The 24,977-nt window shown below is 34.6% G+C and overlaps 3 protein-coding genes across 3 annotated transcripts; all 3 read left to right on the top strand.

Annotated features, from left to right (window-relative positions):
* Nucleotides 1-3,555: 3,555 nt before the first annotated feature.
* Nucleotides 3,556-10,239, top strand: LOC131593274 (protein DYAD-like). The gene is made up of 11 exons (XM_058865644.1): nucleotides 3,556-3,690; nucleotides 3,904-4,148; nucleotides 5,019-5,040; nucleotides 6,465-6,509; nucleotides 7,157-7,190; nucleotides 7,494-7,594; nucleotides 7,738-8,399; nucleotides 8,504-8,887; nucleotides 8,982-9,099; nucleotides 9,239-9,322; nucleotides 9,667-10,239. The coding sequence occupies exons 1-11, from the start codon at nucleotides 3,556-3,558 to the stop codon at nucleotides 10,237-10,239; spliced, it is 2,403 nt and encodes an 800-aa protein (XP_058721627.1).
* A 4,652-nt stretch (nucleotides 10,240-14,891) lies between these two features.
* Nucleotides 14,892-15,479, top strand: LOC131593264 (probable E3 ubiquitin-protein ligase RHA4A). Its single transcript, XM_058865632.1, has one exon. It carries the CDS (start codon nucleotides 14,892-14,894, stop codon nucleotides 15,477-15,479), a length of 588 nt encoding a protein of 195 aa, XP_058721615.1.
* A 5,018-nt stretch (nucleotides 15,480-20,497) lies between these two features.
* LOC131621810 (non-specific lipid transfer protein GPI-anchored 14-like) lies at nucleotides 20,498-21,536 on the top strand. The gene is made up of 2 exons (XM_058892850.1): nucleotides 20,498-20,959; nucleotides 21,170-21,536. Exons 1-2 carry the CDS (start codon nucleotides 20,620-20,622, stop codon nucleotides 21,424-21,426), a joined length of 597 nt encoding a protein of 198 aa, XP_058748833.1. The 5' UTR covers nucleotides 20,498-20,619; the 3' UTR covers nucleotides 21,427-21,536.
* The last annotated feature ends 3,441 nt before the right edge of the window (nucleotides 21,537-24,977 follow it).

Raw genomic sequence — 24,977 nt, 5'->3', positions numbered from 1 at the left:
TGATTGTGGGCGTATTCTGAAAATAGATGATTGTACTAGTGAGAGATCTCGATTGGATTATGCACGTCTCTTGATTTCAACCTCTATGTTGAATGTAATTGATTGCATTGAGGAAGTATGGGTGGATGGTATTAAGTATGTTATTCGGTTGGTGGAGGATTTGGAGACTGGATTGGCGGAGGATGCGTGTTTGGTCGAATATTAAGATAAGGAGCCTGTGGAGCAGAATGATTTTCAGATGGGAGAGGATTACTCCCCAGATGACAATCTTTTGGTGCAGAAGTTGCATGATGATTGGGTGAAGAAAGATACGGAGGGTAAAAAGGTTCAGGTAGATGAAGTGGCTGAGGGTAAAGGTTCTTATGTGTCTTTAAATATCCAGGCGCAGGCGGAGAAAAATATTGGAGGGACGAGTGAGAACTAGGTGGGGTCGTTAGGAGAATTGAAGAAAGTTGTTAGAGGTAAGAGACGTAAAGAAATGGCATCCCTGATTGACTTAAAGAGGGTGGCCAGGTTGTCTGACCTTGATAGGAAAGAGTTACTGAAGGCTTTCAAGAGTGCGAAGAAGAGGAAGGGTTCTTTTAAGGCGAAGTTTACCGACAAAGTGTCAGTTCAGGGTGAATCTTTGGAAGCGGACTCTACGACTTCGGTTAATAAAGAAGAGTGGCAGCATTGGAGGTCTTTGCATGGGGAAAAAAATCAAGTGGAGGAAGATGTTGTTAACATTGGCAACGCAATTAGGGTGACTTTTGGGGGTGATAGTTTGAATATGTTTAGTGCGCTATTTAGAGAGGGGTGTCACGTGGTGGATCATGTCGGTGGGGGAGAGCGGAAGTAGTAGTCTACAGTGGGTTGGGTGGTGGCGAGGGGTGGGGATTCTTAAAGAAGATTATTTCTTTTAATGTGCGTGGCTTGGGCGGGTGGAAGAAGCGGAGAGAGGTGAGGAATATGGTTTTGGAGCATAGGCCGTGGATTTTGTGTATTCAGGAAATGAAATTGGAAGAGGTGGATGATTTTATTTGTCGATACTTGTGGGGGAATGATTTGGTTGGTTTCTCTTTTAGGCCTTCTCAGGGGGGCTTCGGGCGGTATGGTGACTTTATGGGATGTGACGGAGGTGGAGGTTTTTGCTTCCCAATCGATTGAGCATGGTTTGATTATCCAAGGTATGTTCTCTAAGAGCGGGGTTGATTTTTTTTAGTGAATGTGTATGCGCCTTGTGACGCGGTGAGGCGACAACTGTTGTGGGAGAGTTTAGGGGCTGTTTTGAGTAATTCTGATGTTGGTAGACGGTGGTGTGTGGTGAGGGATTTTAATGCAACTAGAAATCAGGATGAAAGGCGGAGTGTGGTGGTTGTTGAGCGTTCGGTGGAAGACATGTCTTTTAATAGGTTTATTGAGGATAATTCGTTGGTGGACTTGCCGTTGTGTGGGAGACGGTTTACTTGGTATAAGGGGGATGGTCGAGTAATGAGTCGTTTGGATAGATTTCTAGTTTCACCAGAGTGGTGTGTTTCTTGGCCTAATTGTACCCAATGGGCTATGCGTAGAGGGTTATCTGATCATTGTCCTTTGCTGTTGAATATTGATGTTCATAATTGGGGCCCGAGGCCTCAGCGTATGTTGAAATGTTGGGCTGATATTCCAGGGTATCATGAATTTGTGATGGATCAGTGGAGGGCGATTCAAGTGGAGGGGTGGGGTGGTTATGTCTTGAAGGAGAAATTACGGTTAATAAAAGGAAGATTGAAATGGTGGCATCAACATCATTCTCAGAATTTAAATGGAAAAATAGTTAAGGTTAAGGAGCGTATTGAGTCTTTTGAGTTAAAAGGAGAACATACTCGTTTAGATGACGAAGAGGTGGGTGAATTGCATAAGTTATCATCTAATTTAAAGTCCTTGTCAAGAATGAATTCTAGTATTCAGTGGCAGAAGTCCATATTGAATTGGTTGAGAGAAGGAGATGCTAATTCTAAATTTTTTCATGGGTTTATGGCGTCTAGAAAAAGGATGAATGGGATTGTCACGTTATATGTGAATGGAGGTTTGGTAGACGGTGTTGAACCAATTCGAAGTACAATTTTTCAGCGTTTCCGGAATCATTTTAAGGTGAATAATGGTGTGCGGCTTGGAATTGATAATTTGGAGTTTAATACTCTTAGTGGAGAGGATGGGGCTGAATTGGTGAAGCCGTTTTCAAAGGAGGAAATTAAAAAGGCGGTGTGGGATTATGATAGCTATAAGAGTCCTGGGTCTGATGGGGTAAACTTTAGTTGTTAGTCCACAACGGGTAGTGGATTTTCGTCCTATACCGCTAGTTGGGTGGCTGTATAAAGTTTTGGCAAAAGTGTTAGCAAATAGATTGAAAAATGTGATTGGGGGGGCTGATTTCAGAGTCCCAATCAGCTTTTATTGCAGGTAGACAGATTCTTGATGGCATTCTTACAGCAAATGAGGTGGTAGACGAAGCTCATAAAAGGAAGAAAGAGTTATTATTATTTAAAGTGGACTTTGAAAAGGCCTATGATTCAGTGGATTGGGGCTACTTGATGCGAGTAATAATTCGAATGCAATTTCCTATGTTATGGGTGAAGTGGTCATCTGAATGTGTTACTACAGCCTCAGCGTCGGTGCTAGTTAATGGTAGTCCAACAGAGGAATTTCAGTTAGAAAGAGGTTTGCGACAGGGTGATCCGTTATCACCTTTTCTTTTTTTAATTGCGGCTGAAGGGTTTAGTGTGTTGATGAAGGCTTTTGTTCGAGAGGGGTTGTTTACGGGGTATAAAGTGGGTAATGAGGTGGGGGCTCATTAACTCATCTTCAGTTTGTTGATGATACGTTGTTAATGGGGGAGAAGAGTTGGGCCAATGTGAGGGCGCTTAATGTGGTGTTGTTACTGTTTCAATCCATTTTAGGTTTAAAGGTGAATTTTCATAAGAGTCGGTTGGTGGGGGTTAATATTCATCATTCTTGGTTGCAAGCGGCTTCTTTGGTGTTAAATTGTAAGCTTGGTGTTATTCCTTTTGTGTATTTGGGGCTGCCCATTGGTGGAAATCCTCGAAGGCTGAATTTTTGGCAGCCGGTATTGGACATTATTAGAAAAAGGTTATCGGGGTGGAAGTGTCGTAATTTACCTTTGGGAGGTCGTTTGATTTTGCTGAAAGTTGTCTTGTCTGCTATTCCAATATACTTTTTGTCCTTTTTCAAAGCTCCAATAGGTATTATCGCTTCTCTTGAATATTTATTTATTAAGTTCTTTTGGGGAGGCTCGGAGGAGAAGCAGAAGATAGCGTGGTTTGATTGGGACACTATTTGTTTGAGTAAGAAAAATGGTGGGTTGGGAGTGCGAAAGTTAAGGGAGTTTAATGAGGCTCTTTTGGGGAAATGTTGTTGAAGGATGTTGGAGGAGAAGACAAGTTTGTGGTATCGTGTGTTAGCATCCAGATATGGTGAGAATGGGGGCCGATTGAATATAAGGGCATCAGGGGGTCAGTGGGGTGGCAGAGTGTGAACTGAATCCGTCAAGGGGTGGGGTCGAATGTTCCTGGGTGGATGGATGAGAATTTTAACCGAGTGGTTGGTAATGGTGAGAATTCCTTGTTCTGGAGGAATCCGTGGCTGGAGGGAGGGGTGTTGATGGATAAATTTAGGCGGCTTTTTGACTTGCCAGAATATAAGGAAGCATCGGTAGCTCAGATGTTTAACTTAGGGTGGGGTGAGGGGGGTCTGGCTTGACGTTGGCGGAGACGGTTGTTTGCGTGGGAGGAAGAGTTGGTTGGGGAGTGTATTCGGGAGCTTCAGACTGTGGAATTTAAGGAGGCGGTGGAAGATTATTGGATTTGGCGGCTTCATTCTTCTAAGTGTTATAATGTAAGCACTGTTTATCATTTGTTAACGAAGCCAACGGAGGTTCAAATGTTAGGTGGGTCTCAGGTTTGGTGGTCGAAAGTGGTCCCTCTCAAGGTAAATATTTGTATTTGGCGTTTATTTTGTAGTAGATTACGGACAAAGGATAATTTGATGCGGCGTAATATTTTGTCGGATGAGAATCAGACTTGTGCTAATGATTGTGGTCAGATTGAGTATAAGGATCATAGTTTTGTTCGGTGTCCGCATTTTAGTGGTGTTTGGCCGATCTTAACAGGGTGATTTAGTTTTTTGACGGTCTGTCAGGGTCAATGGAGGGTTCATCACGACTCGTTTGTTGCTTTGGCGGGTGAGGAGAGGGAGTATCGTATTGTTTTGCATGTCTGTTGGATATCGACCGTGTGGGAAATTTGGAAAGCGCGAAACCAGCGGATATTTCAGAATACGGGTTTGTCGATGATGACAATAGTAGAAAAGGTAAAGCTTCAAACGTACTGGTGGCTGAAATCTTACTTTATGGGTTTCAGGGTTGAACATAATCTTTGGAGGCTCAATCCTATGCAATGTATCACAAATTGTATTAGATAGTTTCAATTACGGAGTCGTCATTTTTTCTTGGTTGTTGGTAATATATTTTTTAGTTTCTTTAAAAAAAAGTTAAGAAAATGACAATCCCATAACTCTAAAATCTCTTATGCAGTGATATTTTTCATAAAACATTAATAGTTATTAACCAAAATATTATAAATTTTATAAAATCCAAACCTCGCGACAATAACTCTCAAGTAGTGATTTTTTTTATAAAATAACAATACTTAATTAAATACAAATGATAAACTTTAAAGTATGAGTTTTTATATATTTCTTAAAATAAATTTTGAGGAAAATATCAAATTCATTTTAATTTATTAATTGTTCATGTGATTGTTAAAATCAATGTAGAATAATGATTAGCAATTAGACTTTTAACTAATTGAAAGACATATTGATTTGAGTAAAATGTACATATCAACTTAAATTTCCAATTACAAAATGTAATGTATTCTACTTTTGTACATATCAACATATTATGGATAAAGCTTTTTATTTTAGTGTTAAATTCTATTTTATAGTTATGTTTTACTTTCATTTTATTTTTGTTTTTGCAGGTATAACTATGTCATGGATGAAGTTACAAACACCATTTTAAATTTCAATATTTTTAAATAAGTGTTATTAATTTATTATAATTATTTATTAATTTCAACAAATTTGTACTAATATTAATAAATCTATAACATTAACTCTCGCAACGCATGTATATGACTTTTTTTTTTTTATATTTTTTTTTTGAATTTTATTTATTTTTAAATTAAAATAATGACAAATATAATTTTAATTTATCTATTAAACTTATAAATTAATTTTATAATTTTTTTCATTACAATAATTTTATATAACAAAATTTCCGTGCATCGAACGGGTAGCCAACTAGTTTTTATTAACAATTAAGTAGTTAAAAATTTATTGGCGCCTAAGTGGTGCAAAATTAAGTGTGTAGACCAAAATCTTTTTACATAATTATTTTATTTATAGTTTGTACTTAATCTATCCAAAATGTTAATATGGTTTCAAAAAGATTATACTCATATATAATAACTTCAAATAAATCATCAAATAAAAAAAATGAGCAATTAAGAAATTTCAATTTTTTCCAAGGACATAGAGTTTTCATTCGTACAACGTTTTTAAAATTGAAAACTTGATGCTATCTGCATTTTGTTATTGTGTAACATAGAGCGCATTTCCTCATAACATAGTTGTATCAATATCAAAAATAAAAATTATAGTTGTATTACTATAATTAAATTTCGCAGGCATGATGCATGAAGCTCCACAAATTTTACTATGTTTGAAAATGCAACATTGAAGTACCAAAAAGTGATAGTTATTGTTTTTCTTGTTTTTGACACTTAACAATCTCAGGAGTAAAACGCTTGTGGTTTAAATTGTGAACACAATAGAAATAACAAACAGGGGCGTATCGGTAATTTGGAAATAATGCACAGAAGCGCGAAAGAGAAAATAGTAATCATTACCACTCTCCGTGCATTTAACCTTCTCGCCACATTTGGTTTGCACGTATAACAGATTTTGCTATCATTTTCTCGTTTCCACACAAACAACGCTCTGAACGGTATGAACAACTTTTCTTTCATTTTTCATAAAATTCATTCTTCATAGCACCATTGTTTCATTCTTGCACCAATTCGGAATCGTTTGTTTGCTTCAGTATTTGTCTATGCATATGATTCAGTACAAATGTTTTTGCCATTTTCGGATTCATTTAATGTTCATCACTGACAACAGTTGAAGACAAATCGACACTACCTGAAAGCGATTCTCAGTTTCGCATTAATTTCAAATTCGCTTTTACTTTTTTTACTTTATTACTACTACTATATTCAGATAACGATCCTAGTTCATTGAATGTGTCTCAAAACCATTCATGAATGGTACTTACTTTATTGTTGTTGATTTTTTTTTGTTTTTTGATCTGTGATCAAGTTTTTTTTTACGATCGTTCGTCACTGTTGTTGTGGACTGTGGTGCAGATTATGGAGGAGAGTGGTGGTGATTTTCCTGCTGCTCATGATTTGGTAGGTTTCTCTCTCATCGATTTCTTGCACACAAACACTGCACGCGCCTCATTCTGTTATTTTGTTTGAAAAAGGGAATAACTTTCCCACGCGCTGGGACCCTTTTCAGATCTTGACAAAGGCCTCATGCACGCACGCACGCATTCTCCAGTGCTATTTCATTTTGCATGTATACTTGGTCACACACGATGCAAATATTTTCTCATCATAAAGCTTCAATACTCAACATTCATTGTTTGACATTCTTTTCCAAGGTTTTAATAACCAATGTGGTAGATTAAATAAAATTAGGTTGGGTAAAAGGAAATACTACAATAAAATTTATACAGGAAAAATACCCATATAAAATGTACTTTTTAGTAAAATGTGACATTTTTAGCGTTTCCACTAAGCAATCATCCTAACAAAATATCTCCTTTTTCATAAATAAAATTGAACTTTGATTTCTATTTTCTTGTATGATTGGCTTTTATTCAAAAATAAAAGTATCCTTTTTACTATAATAATTAATATATACTGTACTGATAAATTTCGTTTATAAAAAAAATATATGAAGGGTATTGTTTATATTTGTTTCATCTTTCAGAAACAATATTATTTTGTTGGGATTTAACTAAATTGTGTCCCTTTTATTTACTCTGAATCAGGTAGTGGACCACGTCCACGTCGACAAGGGCAAAAGCGAAAGTAATCCTTCTTTGGCCAAACATGTCCTGCTCTCCTCACCTACGTCTGATTCACCTTATATCAAAGGTGGTGTCCCTATAAATGGCCATTTTATAACCTTTTTGCACCGTCTAATTTCCATCCCTTGACATTTTAAGCTAATTCACTAATGCTGACCTTCATTATATGGTAATAATTGTATATAACAAAATTACAATTTACTACACTTGTTTGTTTTTTGTATATATATCCATTTACTCTTTTCTTACTCTCCATTCTTTCCTCGTTTCTGACCAAAACTGTCAACAAAAACTGCAGGGGCTTCTGAGGAGTTTAAAGTGGGTCGATTTTATAAAATTGATCATTCCAAACTTCCACTGAATTGCCCTGCTCAAATAAAATGTGTGAGCATTGTAATGGTAATACATATACATTTTGAAAAACAGCTTCTTTTTTTCTTTTGAATATGATATGCAAAGCTCAGTTTTTTAAACATTATACATAAATCTAAAAATTGTATCTTTGGTGGGTTTCATTCATTACTGGATTTTGAATTCTACAGGTCTGTGACAAAGGGGAGCAACAAGTATCTCTGAGGTATCCAAGCCTCCACTCTCTTAGCACTCATTTCAACGACCAAAGCTTTGGAAAGCCAGGCGGGAAGAAAATCCCCACACTTGACGACAAGTACGTGATGGGAATGGAATTCGCCATCAAAACACTTTGCAGAAGCATCTCAGCTGAGGAATTTGCTCAGAAAAGAAACTCATGGAGCTTCTGGGCCTCTCCCTCTGAAGAAAGCTTTCTAAACCATAACAGTACAGTTATCAATGATGCTGCTTCTAGTTTGGTTTCCAAGCAGGGTCCATGTTGGTCTCAGCTCAAGTTCACGGGTATGGTGCAGTGGGGCCAACGCAGGCAAGTTTGCTTTCTCGGCCGCCATGAGGAACAAAAGGTTGAATCTTTACACCAACTTCATAAGGAAAAAAGGGAAAGGACTTATAAGAAGAGAAAGAACGTTGAAGAAGAAATGGAGGATGTAAAGCTAGCTCCTTTTGGGGTACTGAGGATGACTCGTCAGAGCTTCAAAAATCAACAAGATATGACTAGTAGCAGTGGGGCTAAAAAGTCTAAGAAAGCAGTAAGCGACACTAAGCAGCAGCAACTCGTTGTTTATAGCAAAAAAGGGCGGAAAGTATCAATTGACAGATGGTCTGCTGAGAGGTAAATGGGTTTTTGTATTCAAATAGATAACCTTTTTTCAGTATACTCTTCAGTTTTTCACTTGCTTTCATTGCTGTTAAATATGTCACCTTGTACATTTGAAGGTATAAGATGGCAGAGGAGAATATGTTGAAGGTTATGAAGGAAAGGGAAGCTGTGTATGGAAATCCAATAATGAGGCAAGACTTGAGATCAGAAGCACGAAAGTATATTGGTGACACAGGTTTACTTGATCATTTGCTGAAGCACATGGCTGGGAAAGTGGTACCAGGAGGAGTTGAAAGATTCCGACGACGTCACAATGCTGAAGGTTCAATGGAATACTGGTTAGAGAGTGCGGATCTCGTTGATATCAGAAAAGAAATGGGTGTACAAGATCCTTACTGGACTCCTCCACCTGGATGGAAGCCTGGAGACAGCATTTCACCAGAACATGTTACTAGAAATGAACTCAGGGAGATAAGGGAGGAAATAATCAAGTTGAAACGGTATGGCTAATTTCATCCATCTTTTAATGATTCATTTCAATCACTGATATTATTGGTTATTATTCATTGGTCGATTTTCTTGACCGGCAAACAGAGATATGCTGGATCTCAAATCAAAAAAAGAAGAGGAAGCCTTGGCTATTGTGGTTACTTCTAGTCCTTGTTTGTCAAGTGTGAACTATAGGGACTATGATTCCCAGGTCTCTAAGCAGGTGAGGGGAAGCACAGTAGGCCCAGCTTATTGCTAAGGACTTACATGAATAGTTTATTTGGGATTGGAAGAGTCACATTACATATTTAGAGTATATACAGCATCCACTTTTAATGCTTTTTCTATCTTTCATATAGCAGGAGATTTATGCTGAGCTGGTTCATAAAAAGGCTAGAGTTGAAGAACAGCTAAAAGAAATTACTCTAACTTTGAATGACATGGAGGTACCATAAATATTTAATTGAGTGCTCATTGATTGAATGTTTTCATTGTCAAAATAATGATGATACCTTCATCAAAATAAAATAATAATGATGCAAATAATTGCTTTGTATTTTCCCCTAAAAATCTATGCATATCTCCAGAGTTTACTTTATAGTACTCCAGTATTAACAGAAGTATTAAAATCCCCCCATTATGATATTGTGTGATGCTATTTTACATTTTATATTCACATCTTTGCGAATAAATTGTTGAGGACTAAAGAAAATCAATATTGTAATTATTCCCTTTCAAATCAAATGAAATGGAATTTGCTTGCCACTCATGAAAAAGACACTTAATGCAGGGCCAACTTGGAATGCTGAAGCCCACAATGTCAGAATCATTAACACCACCAGCGTTATTGCTAGGACCAACATCATCATTGACAGAAAACATTGGAGAGGTGACAAGGGAGGTTGAAGAAGGTACTAATGACAAAGGAACAAAATCAGCGGACACACAAATGGTACGAGGCAGCGCAGCAGAGAACAAGGCAGCAAAGATAGAAAGACTGAAAAGTGGTTTTAAAATCTGCAAACCAAGAGGGACCTTTATGTGGCCAAATATGAGTGTGTCTCTTCATGTTGTGGCTAACCTTGATGAACTCACTGTTGTCCCAACCCCAACCTCAGTTTCCTCTTCTGCCACATCAGCTCCCAAGCTTGTCTCCAATACCAAGACTGGGAAATTGCCACTTTCCCCTTCTTCTCCTGTTAAGCCACTAGCAGAGAGGCGCCCTGTGAGCACAGCTACTTTGTCACATGTCACTGGACCCTTTTCCCCTCATCTTTCTCCTCCATTAGAGACCTCAAAATCCACAATCACCAAGAAGGATTCTTGTATTAACCTCAATGAGACTCCTCTGGCCCAAGAGTAGATGCTATTGCTGGCAAAGTCCTTCTACATACATATACTTATATATATATATATATATATATATATATATATATATATATATTTGAAAGAAACCACGCAATTTTGAGACTCGTGTTGGTAGATTAAGCCAACTTGCAATATTAACGTGGTGTATTTTGTTTGTCTGTTAGCTCTACATATTTGAAGTTTGATATTACATTTACATGCAATTGAAATTGCAAATCACACTTTAAAATTAAACAAGGCAAATGCTAATATACTATGCATATTGGAAGTTTATGTAACTAGTATTGATATTGACTGTTACAAGTTGTAGAGTTTCCAGCAGCTGTGAAATGTTAGGATTAGAAACATTTGCAAGTTGCTAGTGCTTGAAAAAGGATTGCGTCCTTATTTTGTATGTTTATCACTTGACACTGTTAAACCAGTAATCTTGGTTAATTCCTCATCAACAAAAAATGGTGATAGTCAGGGCGGATGTGCGTACATGCATTTGGGGACTAAAGCCCCCACCAAATAATCTGTTCTATTTGACATACTAACTTTATATCTTTGGTATATAAAGTTTGGAACTGCTTGCCCCATGACCTTTTTATGTGTTCTCTACTATCTTACATTATTAATTTTGTTTTAATAACAATCCTATAGTTTAGATATATATTTTAATTTATTAAATTCGTTGTCACAATAATTATAGAAGGTCTGTTAATTTTTTGTAAAGTGAAATTTTATAATTGGCATGTTTTATAAAATCTATATTTTTTTGGTTGACAAAAACAAACTTAAATGCTTTCATTAATTAAATATTAAAGTGTTATAAAATTTACTTGAGAAGTGTGAGAAACATAATTTCTAACATATACAGTATTTATTAAATTTTATTATATTAATTACAATTCATGAATTTTTATTAGAAATATTAATTTATTATATTATTTATGTTTGAAACAAATTTGTTTTGAGTTTGTCCTAATCTTTAGGGATATTTAGTTGAGTTAGTAAGGGGGCTGAATTTTAAAAATATGTTAGTGTTTTTCAACTTTACTCCCTCCGTTTTTTATTATAAGTCATTTTGGAAAAAAAATTATATTTAAATATAAGTCGCTTTACAATTCCAATGAATAATTAATGCTACTTTTCCTATTATATCCTTAAATATTTATTATTCTCTCTCCTTTCAATTATATAAATTTATCTTCCATATGTCATTAATGAAGGATAATTTTGTAAAAACCTTCATAATTTCTTATTTTCATACAACAATTATTATTTTTCTTAAATAGTGTGAAAAGTCTAAAACGACTTATAATAAAAAACGGAGGGAGTATTAAACATCATTGTAATAGTTTTATTTTAACTGATTATTCAATAAAAATAACTGTTTTTGGGGCCTCTCTTTTCTAAGTTACTGTAGTATCAAGAGCAAGTTGATTTAGAGAAAAATATGAGTGAAACATAGTGAGATTTGAGCAAAAACATCAACTGATTGATGGAAACTTTCAATGAGAATTTTGTGCAGGCTGCAATTTCTCATTTTGATGGTCATTATGACCATTGGAGCATGTTAATGGAGAATTTCTTGAGGTCCGAAGAATATTGGCAAGTTGGAACTCAATGAAGAAGAAGTTTCAAGGGAATGCTAGGCAAGACGAGTGCAACTTCAAGCCATGCAGAGTGAATTTGAGACTTTATGTATGAAGTCAAATGAGTCTGTCATAGATTTCTTTGGAAGAACAATGATCATTGCCAACAAAACGAGAATTCACAGAGACAAGATGAATGATGTGACCATTATTAAGATTCTTAGATAAATGACAACAACGTTCAATTTTGTTGTTTTCTCCATTGAAGAATTCAAAGATATTGATTCACTCATAATTGATAAATTGCAAAGTTCCTTGCTGGTTCATGAGAGTAAAATCAACAAACAAGACAAAGAGGGGCAAGAACTTAAAGCCTTGACTAATTCGAATACCTCTAATTTTTGAGGAGGCAGATGCAGGGGAAAAGGAAGAGGAAGAGGTCAAGGTAGTTTCACGGTATATACAATAATTCTTACACAAAGCCCTAAAGCTAGCAGCACTTGAAAATATCAGGTAAATATTTCATTGAATATAAAAAATTATTACACCCAAGGAACAAAGGCCTGGGAACATTGCAGGAAATAAATAGTACAAACAAAAGGAAAATCAATTCGAGGCACCAGGATCACCTCCATGAGTTACCCCGTGAACAGACTTAAAAGAATCCAGCGCTTGTGTAGAAATTATAACACTGGGGTAGAACTTCCCCGTATGCTCCATAACTCGTTCACGAACTCCAAGCATATCTTTCATAGTTTGCTAAAGAGAATTATGGAGCTCACGCCTTAGGCTGACCACTTCATCCTAGAGAGTTAGCAGCTTTAACTTCCTCATACAACACAACCAGCCCCTTCTGAATATTAGTGCACTTCAATTTCAAAGCTTCTGCTTTCTCTTTCCATGAATTCCTTTCCTTTAAGGAGCTATGCGGGGCCAAGACATCACCCTATCTAGCAGAGACGAGAAAAAAAATAGATTCAATTTTAAACATGCTATAAACAAGTTCATAGGTCATTTCCATCTTATACACCTTAGGAAGATTCTGGACAAATAATAAATTTGACATCAAGACAATATCAATAGCTTCCTTAGGAATCCGAGAAAAGAAAGTCTCCGGACCCATTTCGGCCACTCTTAGGTAACCCTTGGGGTATTCACCCTGACTATATATATATATATATATATATATATATATATATATATATATATATATATATATATATATATATCCATTCTTCTATTGTGTGTTTCTTGTTCCCTATTTTTGCTAGAAAGCCTGGAATAGGAGAACAAAGATAAATGTATGAATACGTTTCTGATAAAGATTTATTGCACTTATGCGACTCTACGACCTTCGTGTATTCCAGTGCAGATTTAACGTATTTCTACAATTTTGATAGGACTTAAAGCACACTCTACACCCAGTTCTGTATCCGATGTGGACTTAACACATTATGCGATTTCGATACGACTTAATCACATTACAGGCCATCTATGTATTCGATACAAATTTAACACATTTTTTAGATTCTGATATGGCTCAAATGCAGACCTCATATACGAGGCCTATTAAACACACTTCTGCATAGTTGGCACAACCCCTCGGATCTAGCCAATCATTTGGTGTAGGCGATGAATGTAACACCCCTTTTTATACCCCAAAATATTTAACAAATAATCAGAGAATAACATGCATATAATTCAAAAGGGCGTCACATTGAGGCTTTTAGAAGAACTAAAAAAAAACCTTAAAAAAAAACTGACAGCATTTATCTATACAGCACAATACTCCTGGTCATTTTTAATAACACTCAATATCAAATCACAATTTAACCTGGATATGCATTCACAGCGGAAATATATGATACTCATGTGATTTATAATGATTCATGTCCCATACCATGATCATACATCGACTAGTAGTCTCAATCCAACATAAAACATAATCAAAGGTTTGGCTTGTAAGCCTCTCAAAAGATATGTAACCAATAAATAAGTTCACCAGTCATAGCATAATACATACACAAACATAACATGAGTTCAATACACCTAGTCTACCCAGTGTTACATGACCAGAGCATCGACTCACTACCTAATCTCCAATAACCAAGGAAGAACCTCCGGCTAGGTCACACGCGGCTACTAAACTCTATTATTATTATTATTATTATTATTATCTTTTTTTAACATAAAAATACAAAATTAAAACAAAGAAAGAAACAAAATAGTTCATTAATGATTTTAAAAGGGCTGCCAACAGCAAAACACAAAATAAATAAAAATAGAAAAATAGCTGATTTGATGGATGGTGCGTGATCAGAAGAGTTATGACTTTAGCCACCACTCCCCCAAACTTAAAGAAAGGACAGTGTCCTCACTATTCAGTAGGTGGGATGAGGCGGGCCCCTTTTCTTTGATTTTGAGAAAAGGTTAGACTTATTTTGAAAAAATCGACATTTACTTACGAATTCATGCCAGACTTATAAAAAAACGCCATAATCTTTTTATACCAATCTTTTGAAAATCCCATAAAAATACATAAAAAAATACCGCATATTTCTTAATTAAGAAAAAAATCTAGTAAAAACATAAAATATTAAAAAAAAAAAATACTTGTAAACATTGGGACATTTCTTTAAAATTTTTTAAAAAATACAATAATTTTTTGAAAATTCCTAAATATTGTAAAAAATAGTACTTTGGTCGAATTATCTAATACAATAATTTTAAAAAAATGTGAGATGTAAGATATCAATCTCTATTTATTGAACTATTTAATTTGGGCCAATAGTTGAAAATGAAGCCCAAAAAAAAGATTGAAATCTTGTGAGGCAAGACATTCTTATTTGCTTCATTTAATGAAAGATCCTTAAAAATCTTGTTGATTAATGGTAAATCCTTAAAAGATTTTAGGGTTTGTTTAGTTCCACATAACATAACGGTCACAAAAGAGTACTCATAGCTTCTATAAATAACAATTCGCGCTATCACTCTTAACATTCATCCTCATACTCTCTCTCTCTCTCCGCAAATCTATCTTTCGCAAACGATCACTTGTGCAGTAACAATAATGTTGATACCGCTTTCACTTGTTGACGATGTTGCTCTTTTTGATTTAGAACAACAACATCCTCGTACCCACAACAACAACAACAACATGTTACCTGTCTTTGTTCTCTTTGATTCTCGTACCATGTCTCACTACCACCACCCAACAACACCACCTTCTTCTTCGTCTCACAACCACAACAATCTTCCAACAAGATTAATTTCTCACAACCGCAACAACAGCGTTTCATCAACACCAACCTTCTCTGTGGTTGATGAAACTCTTGTCTATCATTCTCATTTGGCCAACAACATTCCAAGAAGATCAAGGATTCATCCAACAACACGGTCATTTAATCATGCTCATCCCCACCACCACTACAATGGTACTACTAGGGCTTCTGCTGCTGTGGTGATGGATGTTCAAGAACATGTTACAACATCAACAGAAGATGCTGTAGAATCCATCTGCTCCATTTGTCTTGTTGACTTGCCTAATGCTTCTTCCACGCCAATTCGGTTGCGCTGCTCTCATGTTTTTCATACTCACTGCATTCAGAAATGGATTAACATTCGAAAAAACTGTCCTCTCTGTCGCGCCGATGTTTAATTTCCATACATTGATACTACTACTTGTTTGTCACACTGTCTTTGTGTGCAAACCTGTTCTTTTGTATATCATTTCTTTATTCTTTGTGTCAATACTGCAGATGTTTAAGGTTATAGGTTATTTTGTTTGTGAATACTTAGAACTATGCTTCTACATAAAACTTATTTGAAGAATGTATAGCTTTGGATGGTGTTATTTGAAAAACTTGGGTGTTTCATGATCCACATTTAATATGACTTTTTAAATGAAAAATTTGTGATTTAGGACTTGGTTTATTGTTTCAAATTAGGCTGCTGTTGAACTTTGAACTTTTTTATTGAGGGGAAAGATTGTATAAGGTTGTGGGAAAAGCTGAATGACAATTTAAAAAGGGCAATTGTTGTTCATGTTTTACTTTATTACAATTCTTGTTACTCAAGGTTCTACATAAAAACAGCTCTATCTTTGTGATTTTGTTTTGTCAATATTTAAAGTGATTTTGTTTGTCAATATTTAGAACTATGCTTCAGTCCTTGCAATCATCCAGTTATACTGAATAACAACAGATGTTTATGTTGTCCAGTAACAGTAAAGGCTTTGTTCTCATATAGAACAGAAAGTAACATCTTTTTTGTTACAATGGTGAAGGTGTGGGATCTTAATATGGATTCTGGCTTATGGGTCATGTAAGCATGCTTTTATGGTTCTTACCAGTTATTTCTTTTTTTGGTTATTGAAAATCTATATATACCTTGCCAAATTTCTCACTAATTGATTTTATGGTAAATTTTATGGTCTAGATTGGTACTCAAATCATATGAGGTTTGTTAGGATGTATTGCATTCAGGAGCAACTTTACCTGCTGTCATCCCACCTGTTTCTAACAGTACTTCCTGTAGAACGAGCCTAGTAATAAGTAATAAGCTTGCAATTAGTATTTTGATTTTTATTTTGGTTTTGGTTGAATGCACCCCAATTCGGTTGCGCTGCTCTCATCTATTTCATGCCGAGTGCATTCAAAAATGAATTAACAATAAGAAAACTTGTCCACTCTGTCGCGCCAATGTTTAATTTTCATACATTGATACCACTGCTTGTTTCTCACTTATTAATGTTTCTTTTCTTTTGTTATTTTCCATGTTTGGGTTTGATTCGCTAAGATAACCACACATTACTTCTAGCCCTCCAGATACCTCTGAGATAAGTCTTTTTTTTGGTTGCTATTTACCTATTATGATACATGTGTTTTGGAGTTTTGTTTGTTAATATCGGTTCTACATAAAACATATATTTGCTCTGTCTCTGTATGCAAACATGCCCTTTTGTTTATCCCTTCCTTATTCTCTGTCAATATGTGCTCTGTCATTACATGCCTATTTGTATAATGTTTAAAATGATTTTGCTTGTGATATATTTAGAACTATGCTTCTGTCCTTGCAATCATCCAGTTATGTTGAATAACCGCAGACGTTGTCCTTTTTAATAAGCACTAGTCAATTTAATGCTAAAATAACAGTAAAGGCTTTGTTTTGTTGTCTTTTTTGAATTATTATGTACTTGTTTGGTTGGTTGGATAATGGAAAGTGTTCTGGGCCGGTCCCCAAGGCCTAGTATGGAGCAATGCCTAGTACCCAGGAGAAGCAAAACATGGTAAGTATAGATTAATTTGTTACTCGTGACTCCCTTGGAGGAAGCAATCAGGGCCATAAGATCCATCCTACGGGCGTCCGCATTGTTCAAACCCCTTTATAAAAGAAAGCAATGTGCGCCATTTTCAGGTAACTTCTTCCCCATTTGGAATTCCACTATTCATTTCATACACTAACTTGAGCGTTGGAGTGCTAACCTTGCAGGTTAGCTCCATCCACCGCATCGGAACCAAAGCTCTGCCGTAACAGAATACTCCGATCAGCTTATCTGATTATCATCTTGTTCTCATACAGAACAGAAAATAGCAGCTTTTTTGTTAGATTGGAGAAGGTGTGGGATCTAAATATGGATTCTGGTTTATGGGTCACATAAGCATGCTTTTATGGTTCTTACTTTTCTTGGTTATTGAAAATGTATATAATACCATGCCAAATTTCACACTAATTGATTCTATGGTAAATATCAGAACCAATGAAGATAAAAATAGTTTAAAGATTACATTGTCTGGATTGGTACTCGAAGCATATGAGTTATGTTAGGATGTATGGCATTCAGATGCAACTTTAGCTGCTGTCAGTCCACCTGTTTCTAGCAGTAGTTATTGCAGAACAAGCCTAGTAATAAGATATTTTATTCTCTTAAGCTTGCAATTAATAGTTCTATTTTGGTTGGATGCAGTAATTACTAAGTTTGAAGGCCAACAGCATCCTGGTGGTATGGGAGTTTCTGCAGTTGGCATGCCATTTCCTTGATATGTTGTTATTCGTTTGTCAAAATTTAGTAATTACCTCGTCTGTGCTTAAGCTACCAGTCTTAGCTAGTGTTGCAGGAGTTTTAGGTGCTCAATACTGCTCACCATACCTTGCAGTTGACACCAGGACAGACCTCTGCAATAGATGCTTCAAGGTTGGTACAGTTTTATAGCATTAATATATGATTTATCTCCATTTCATTTGAATATTGCAATACTATTGCTAGGTTCTTAATTTCTTACTTGGTTTTCTTTTTGTTGATGAATCACTGCAGCAAGGAAAATAATGTGAATAGAAGTCGCCACAAAAATGTGGTAAAGTATGTGTCACCTTTTTCCCTTGGTTTGATGAATGTTGGTTTTGCTCTCTATGCAACTTGTTTGAATTAAGCAGACAAAGGTTTGTCATTTCCCAACTATCGGTCTTTTGGTTTTTAGTAATGTTGCAGTGTTCAAGATTATTTAGGTAACTAGTGAGCAACTTACAATATTGTTTGCTGCTATCTCATTTCTCTCCTAATACTTATCATAGTACTTGTTTGCTGCTATCACACTAGTAAGGCGTTGGTGCATTTTATTTATCCACAAAATTACACTTCTTGCCATTTGTGTAGAATTGTGATCATAGTCAAAGCTGTATCATTGATTTATTACAACCATATTTTCACGAATCCCGTCACCTACATGAATTAAGAAGGGCACTTTCTCAATACCAAGATATACTCGAACATAACGGTTCTAACACCACTCTCAAAAAAGGTGACAATATCAGTGCAAAGCAAACTCCTTAGGTAGCCCGCCTGCCACTCAACATTTGTTTACCAACAGTGAGAATCAACCCTAGCCATCCCTTCTGCCACTCAACATTTGTTCACCAACGGTGAGAATCACCTCGTCTTTGTTTAAGTTGCCAGTCTTGGCTAGTGTTGCAGGAACTTTAGGGGCTCAATAAAGTAATTACCTCGTCTGTGCTTAAGCTACCAGTCTTGGCTAGTGTAGGTGCATGTTGTTACTAGCATGTTATCCACATTTAATATGACTTTTCAAATGAAAAACTTGTGATTCTCTAAATTTTCAAAGCTTAAATTTGGCACTTGTTTTACTGTTTGAAATTATGTGGCATCTTTCTTTGATATTTTAAAAATGAATCATTTCTCTCCATAACTGCAGATTTAGCCTCTATTTTGTTTCTGCATTGAGGCGCGGTTCAAACGAATGTCTACTTCAAAGATATAAGTTGTAGCTTCTCTAAAGTCGCTAAGAATGTAGTTCTTGCCATCAAGAAGAAGATTGACCAATGGAGCTGGATTTTCACTGAGATGAACATAGATCATATTTTGTGAAGGATCTGTGAGAATGTGAATCACAGGAACTTGTTACAAGAGTGAAGCTAGACTGTCACTAACTTCTAGGATCGGTTAACTAATTGCAACAAACAACTAATCAGAGTAAGAATTGGTTAGAGTGCATAGCTTGTGTTGTAAGTAACTGAACCCTGTGGTAGAGCCAACTATATTTATTGCATTTCATCTTAACAAACTTGGTCTTCAAAATCTGATGACTTAGCTTGTGCATGTCTTGGAGTGTTGTCTAATGGCTCAGCAGTAGTTTGGATTCAACCTTGCTCTCATGTATTTCTCAAAATTGCAATAAAAAACAGATCAAGGTTAGGAGGACATGTCTTTAGGGGGTCAATACTGCTCACCACACCTTGCCTTTGGCATGACATTTCCTTGATATGTTGCTAAGCCTTAGCTAGCCAGCCTGCTACTCAACATTTCTTCACCATCAATGAGAATCAAAGCTCATCAAATGAAGGATTTCAACCGTAGTCACACACTTCGCAATTCACTTCGGTGTATAGAACGCATCTTTTAAAAAATTAGGTATGTCGGGGTATATATAAAATGGTGCTTACTACGTCATAATTAATCGGTTGATGTACTAACCATATTTACTTGCACTCAAATGCAGGTTTACTACTCAGAAATGGAAATTATGACTTGTGGCAAAAGATAGCGAAGGAAATAATTGCAAGGTGATTCAGAACCATACTTGATTCTAATACTGAAATACTTTGTATTGATCTAGAAGAGTTAATGCAAAGATTTGGTGGTATTTCCTAATGGAGTCTGTGATATCAGCCCATTAAAGACACTCAGTATTACAAGCTTTCTGCACTTCCTCAAGAAATTGGAAAATGGGAGAATTTAGAACTTCTAAGGCCTTTATGATTGATTAGATATTTCAATTTTTTGTGATGTCATTAGAAGGTATTATATGATGTCATGTTTTGTAGACACTTGTCATCCATAGATGTCACGAAAAGCCATAATTTGCTCTACCCCTTATTCTCTTAGTGGGTTGGTTGGTGCAGTGATCCACTCACTAACTTAGTGCACTTTTCTAGTTTTGTTCATACCATTCCTTTCTTTCCTTTTTCAATTTCAATTCAAAACTACCCTACTCTTCATATAATCCATTAAATGTTTTCATATTCATATAAATGATAAATAGAAAAATGCAACACCACAAGTATCAACTACACATACAATGATTATCAACAATAATTTAAAATATATATATAAGTCATAAAATGTAATCACAATTTTAATTCTGATGATGTCGGTATCAAAATTTTTTATGTAAGATATGATAAATAACATTCTTCACCAACAACATATGCTATTTAAGTACTTCCAATCTCACATTACTTTCAACACATTCACTTTTCCAAATTCTTAACACCACACAAACAAAATGCTTCACCACAACACAAACTCCATGGTTCATTTCTTGCTTCTAGCATCAATGATAATTGGAATTGGAATGTCAGATTCATCGAAAGACAAACAAGAATGCACAGAACAATTGGCAAGTCTAGCAACATGTCTCCCTTATGTTGAAGGTGAAGGAAAAACTCCAGCAACAGATTGTTGTGATGGTCTCAAGACACTCCTTAAGACAAACGAAAAGTGTTTGTGTTTAATTATCAAAGACCGTAATGATCCTGATTTGGGTGGTATAGTTATTAATGTCACTTTGGCTTTGAATCTTCCTAAAGTTTGTAATGCCCCTGCCAATGTCTCTAGATGTCCCGGTAAAGTTTTTAATTCGGTTACCACCGACGCTTCTTAAAAAAAAAATACTCGTTTGTAATTACGTTCAAATTATTTATTTTTTTAAAATTATTATTGATATCGACATGTCAATGTCTGTGTCCGTACTTGATAGTCGGTCATTTACTAGTAGTTTTTAAATTTTTAACATGAAGTTTTTTTTTTTTATTCATATTTTTTTATGTAATTAGAGTTGCTGCACATGGATCCAAAATCAGCAGAGGCTCAAGTTTTTTATCAATTGAAAAATGGCTCCACAAATATTGGCCCTAGTGCTGCACCTAGTCCTTCAGATGGAGCAAGCACTCATGCAAACAGTACTACAGAAAAGAGTGACGCATTCAGCAAAGAGAAGAACTTGTTCGGATTACAAGTTTTGGCCGTGGGGATTTCGGTTTGGTTTTTATTGGGCTCTACAGATGGAAATATTTTTAAGATACCAATGTGAATATTAGTTATCATTTCCAAACTCTTCCATCTTGAAGAAGTGTTTTATTTTCTTGGTGCATACTACATATGTACAATTGAAGTTATCTATAAGAACCCTAATTGAACTCATACGATGCAAGCGAAGTTAATTGTTTTAATGAGTAATTAAAAATTGAAATAAAATATATAATAAATAATAAAAAATATATTGTGGTAGATACTAATAAATATTGAAATTAAAAAAAACATCATCATAGATATCAAAGTGTGTATACAATTTATCTATGCTAAAAATTCTAAAAGATTTATTTGTAAACTATATTATAAGTTTTGCAGAAGACAAATTTATTATCATCGCATTTAAGCATCTTTAATCCAACACATGAAATAACGCGTGAAACAACAACATATAATTACTCATGTGAAAAGAAATGTTTTGGAAGATATATACCAACATTTTGAGGGATTGCCCTTAAATTTTATTGATAGTCACCACTAAAAAGACAATAATAAAAAATTGCTTATATTGAAATGTAATTGAAATTTTATGGTTAGATGAAAGGCAATGTTGGGATAAAAATCATTTGTCCAAAAATATTTTGTAATATCTAATTTCCTTCAAGCATATAATTTCCGATGTGGATAATTTTAAGTCATGTATCACTATATATTATTGCTCAACAACATTATTAGAAAACCACTTTTGAATTTAAACTCATGATTTGATAGTCACAAAATGGTGTTACAAAATTCAGAGGTATAGATATCATTATAAATATTATTATTTTCACCTAATGAACATGGATTGTCGACACTTAAGTATGTCTTTTCTTTACTCGAAATTAGCGGCATAACATAATTGTTTAATATATCAACAATATTATTTGTAGGTGCTAACTTGCCATATTTTGAATAAACGTTGGATCATTTATTTTCTCTTTAAGATTGATAGATATGTGGTATCAATAATTGAAGCAATATGATCACCTGAATCCTCGATGAAAAGCTCATATGGTATTTTAATTTTAGTTCCCCCATCATTATTTTCTCCAACATTTTCATCTCCATCTTTTAAAATTCAATTTGAAAATTCTTTCAATTCATTGACAGAACATGAAGATGTAGGTTTGAGACTCTTACTCTTTTTGTCAAAGTTAAAAGCTAACAAAATTGCCAAAACTCAAAGGTAGAGTGAATTGATGCTACAATGTACAATATTTAGTCTTGTAGCATTTAGAATGACATGAATAATTTCTCCGAAATCACTCTCTAAGACGATAATTTTCCTCCAAAAGGAAGATTCAAATTTCTCAAAAGAAATAAATTTATTTAAAGACCCTCTAAAGTTAGACATTTTTAGTTTTCGTTCCTCTAAAAAGTTTCGTTAAAGAATCCTCCCTCTAAAGTTAGAAATTTTAACTTTTGCTCCCTCCTACAATTTAACGACGGTTTTTACAATTTAGCAACTGAATTAGCAACAGTTTTTAGTGACGATTTACTAATTAGCAACTGAATTAGCGACGATTTTAGTAGGGGGCCAAAAGTTAAATTTCCTAACTTTAGAGAGATAATTCTTTAAAGAAATTTTTTAGACGGACGAAAAGTAAAAATGCCTAACTTCATAGGAATTTTAAATATATTTAATCCTTCTTGAAATAAAGACTCTAAGTATATTCGTAAAATACTCGTCAACAACTTCAAAGAAATGCTTATGACCTATTAGAGTTTCCTATATAACAAAAAAAGGAATAAAAATAAAATAAAAAATTAATAAATAAGGCTAGATAGTGCAAGAAAGTTAGTATAAATGTTTTAATTTTTTTAAATATAATTTATTAATTAAAACAAAAGAAATATCTATTATGTTTTAAATGAGCAAGAAAAATGAGAAAGAGGGAAACAATAGGAATTCAAAATTCAAATTCAAAAGCTAGCAACATAAGAAATATCTATTATGTTTTAAATGAGCAAGAAAAATAATTGCAAAAATATTAACTTTATCATTCACATTAAAAGTAAAAATAAATAATAAAAATGAAAAGCCTTTATGAAAATATCTGAACCCAAATCAAATATTTCTACATTAATGTTCATCACTTTTAAATGTACATCACCTGAATAGTTGTCTCATGCTACTATCTTTTCTTGCAATCATCATCTTTTTCTCTCACTTCATATTCATGAGTTCATTGGGTCCTTCCTAAATGCAGATCTGTAACAGATGAAATTAAATAAATGGAGAAAGAGAGAAAGATTAGAAATTTAATTTAAAACTATCTATTACATTTGAAATTGGCAAGAAAAATTATGAAAATTCATTAAAATCTATAAATTCAAATCCAATGTTTCTACATTAAACCTATAAATTATTTAGCAGCAAGCTCTCTTTTATAAACGGTAAGAAACATACCCTTAGTAACATATCATCCAACATTCACAAATCAACCTGAAATAGAATAAGGAGTAATAAAGAAACTACCAATCTTAAACCTCAGAAATTTCACGGAACAACAACGATCAAAACAGAGAAAAAAAGAGAAAAAGGTGAAAACTTTTTGTTATTAATAAATCAAATTTGAAATTTAAAACATACCCATTAAAGTTTAGAAACTGTATAAAACGACACAACAGCAAAAAAAACATATTAGATTCTACATAATAGTTTTTATTCATGATTGCTTGCAATCTTACAATCATAAAATACTCTTTTTTTCTCTCAGTAACATTAACCTTAAAAAGATTTTTTTTAATACCAGAATAATACAATGACAGTGATAAAGAGTAGGATAATGAGAGTGATTGAAAGAGAAAGAAAATCCACCGTAAATATTGTAGTTCGAAGAGGAGTTTGCTTATTACGTATGACCCTGGCTGTAACAACCTACATATATCATGGAACAACAACACAACAACAACATCATCAACAAAAAAAACTAATCAAAATTTTCAAGCTCCTGTAAGTTATAAAAAATTTCAGATATACTTATTTTGAATCTTTTGTGTATAATATTCTGATGGTATAATTAAAATCATAAGCTTTAATGTTTCAAATTCAAAAAACAAAAGTTCAGTGAAACATTTACCTTTATTAAACATGGGTCTTCGAAATGTTCATGTTGAACCCTAACATTATTCAGACCCGCTTCATGTGCTTCTTCTTCAGATGAACATTTATCAACATCTTCAGATGAATCTTCTTCTTCTTCTTCAGACTTTTGGGTTGAGAAGTTCGGAAGACAAGGTGGAGGGTGGTTCGTCAAAAGGAGAAGGAGAGATCACGATGGAGAGAAAGGGGGGAGACAGCGATCTAGGGTTTGGGGGGTTTGGGGAGAGAAGCGAACATGATGGAGAGAAAGGAAATGAAAAGTTGTCTGCAAGAGAGAGAATGAGGGACAAGGAGATAGAAGAGTGAGATGAGTGAGGTATGTTGCTTGCATACTTTAGTCTTTGTCTTGGATGAAAACCATAGTGAATGATAAGTAAACAGAAAGTACAACAGATCATTAAAATGGCCAATGAGAACACAACAATTAGCATGAAGTAATTTTTAAAAATATCCATTTACTAATT

This window comes from Vicia villosa, linkage group LG1, assembly GCF_029867415.1.
Source record: "Vicia villosa cultivar HV-30 ecotype Madison, WI linkage group LG1, Vvil1.0, whole genome shotgun sequence".
Taxonomy (NCBI): domain Eukaryota; kingdom Viridiplantae; phylum Streptophyta; class Magnoliopsida; order Fabales; family Fabaceae; genus Vicia; species Vicia villosa.
This window is presented reverse-complemented; position numbering and strand designations above follow the sequence as displayed.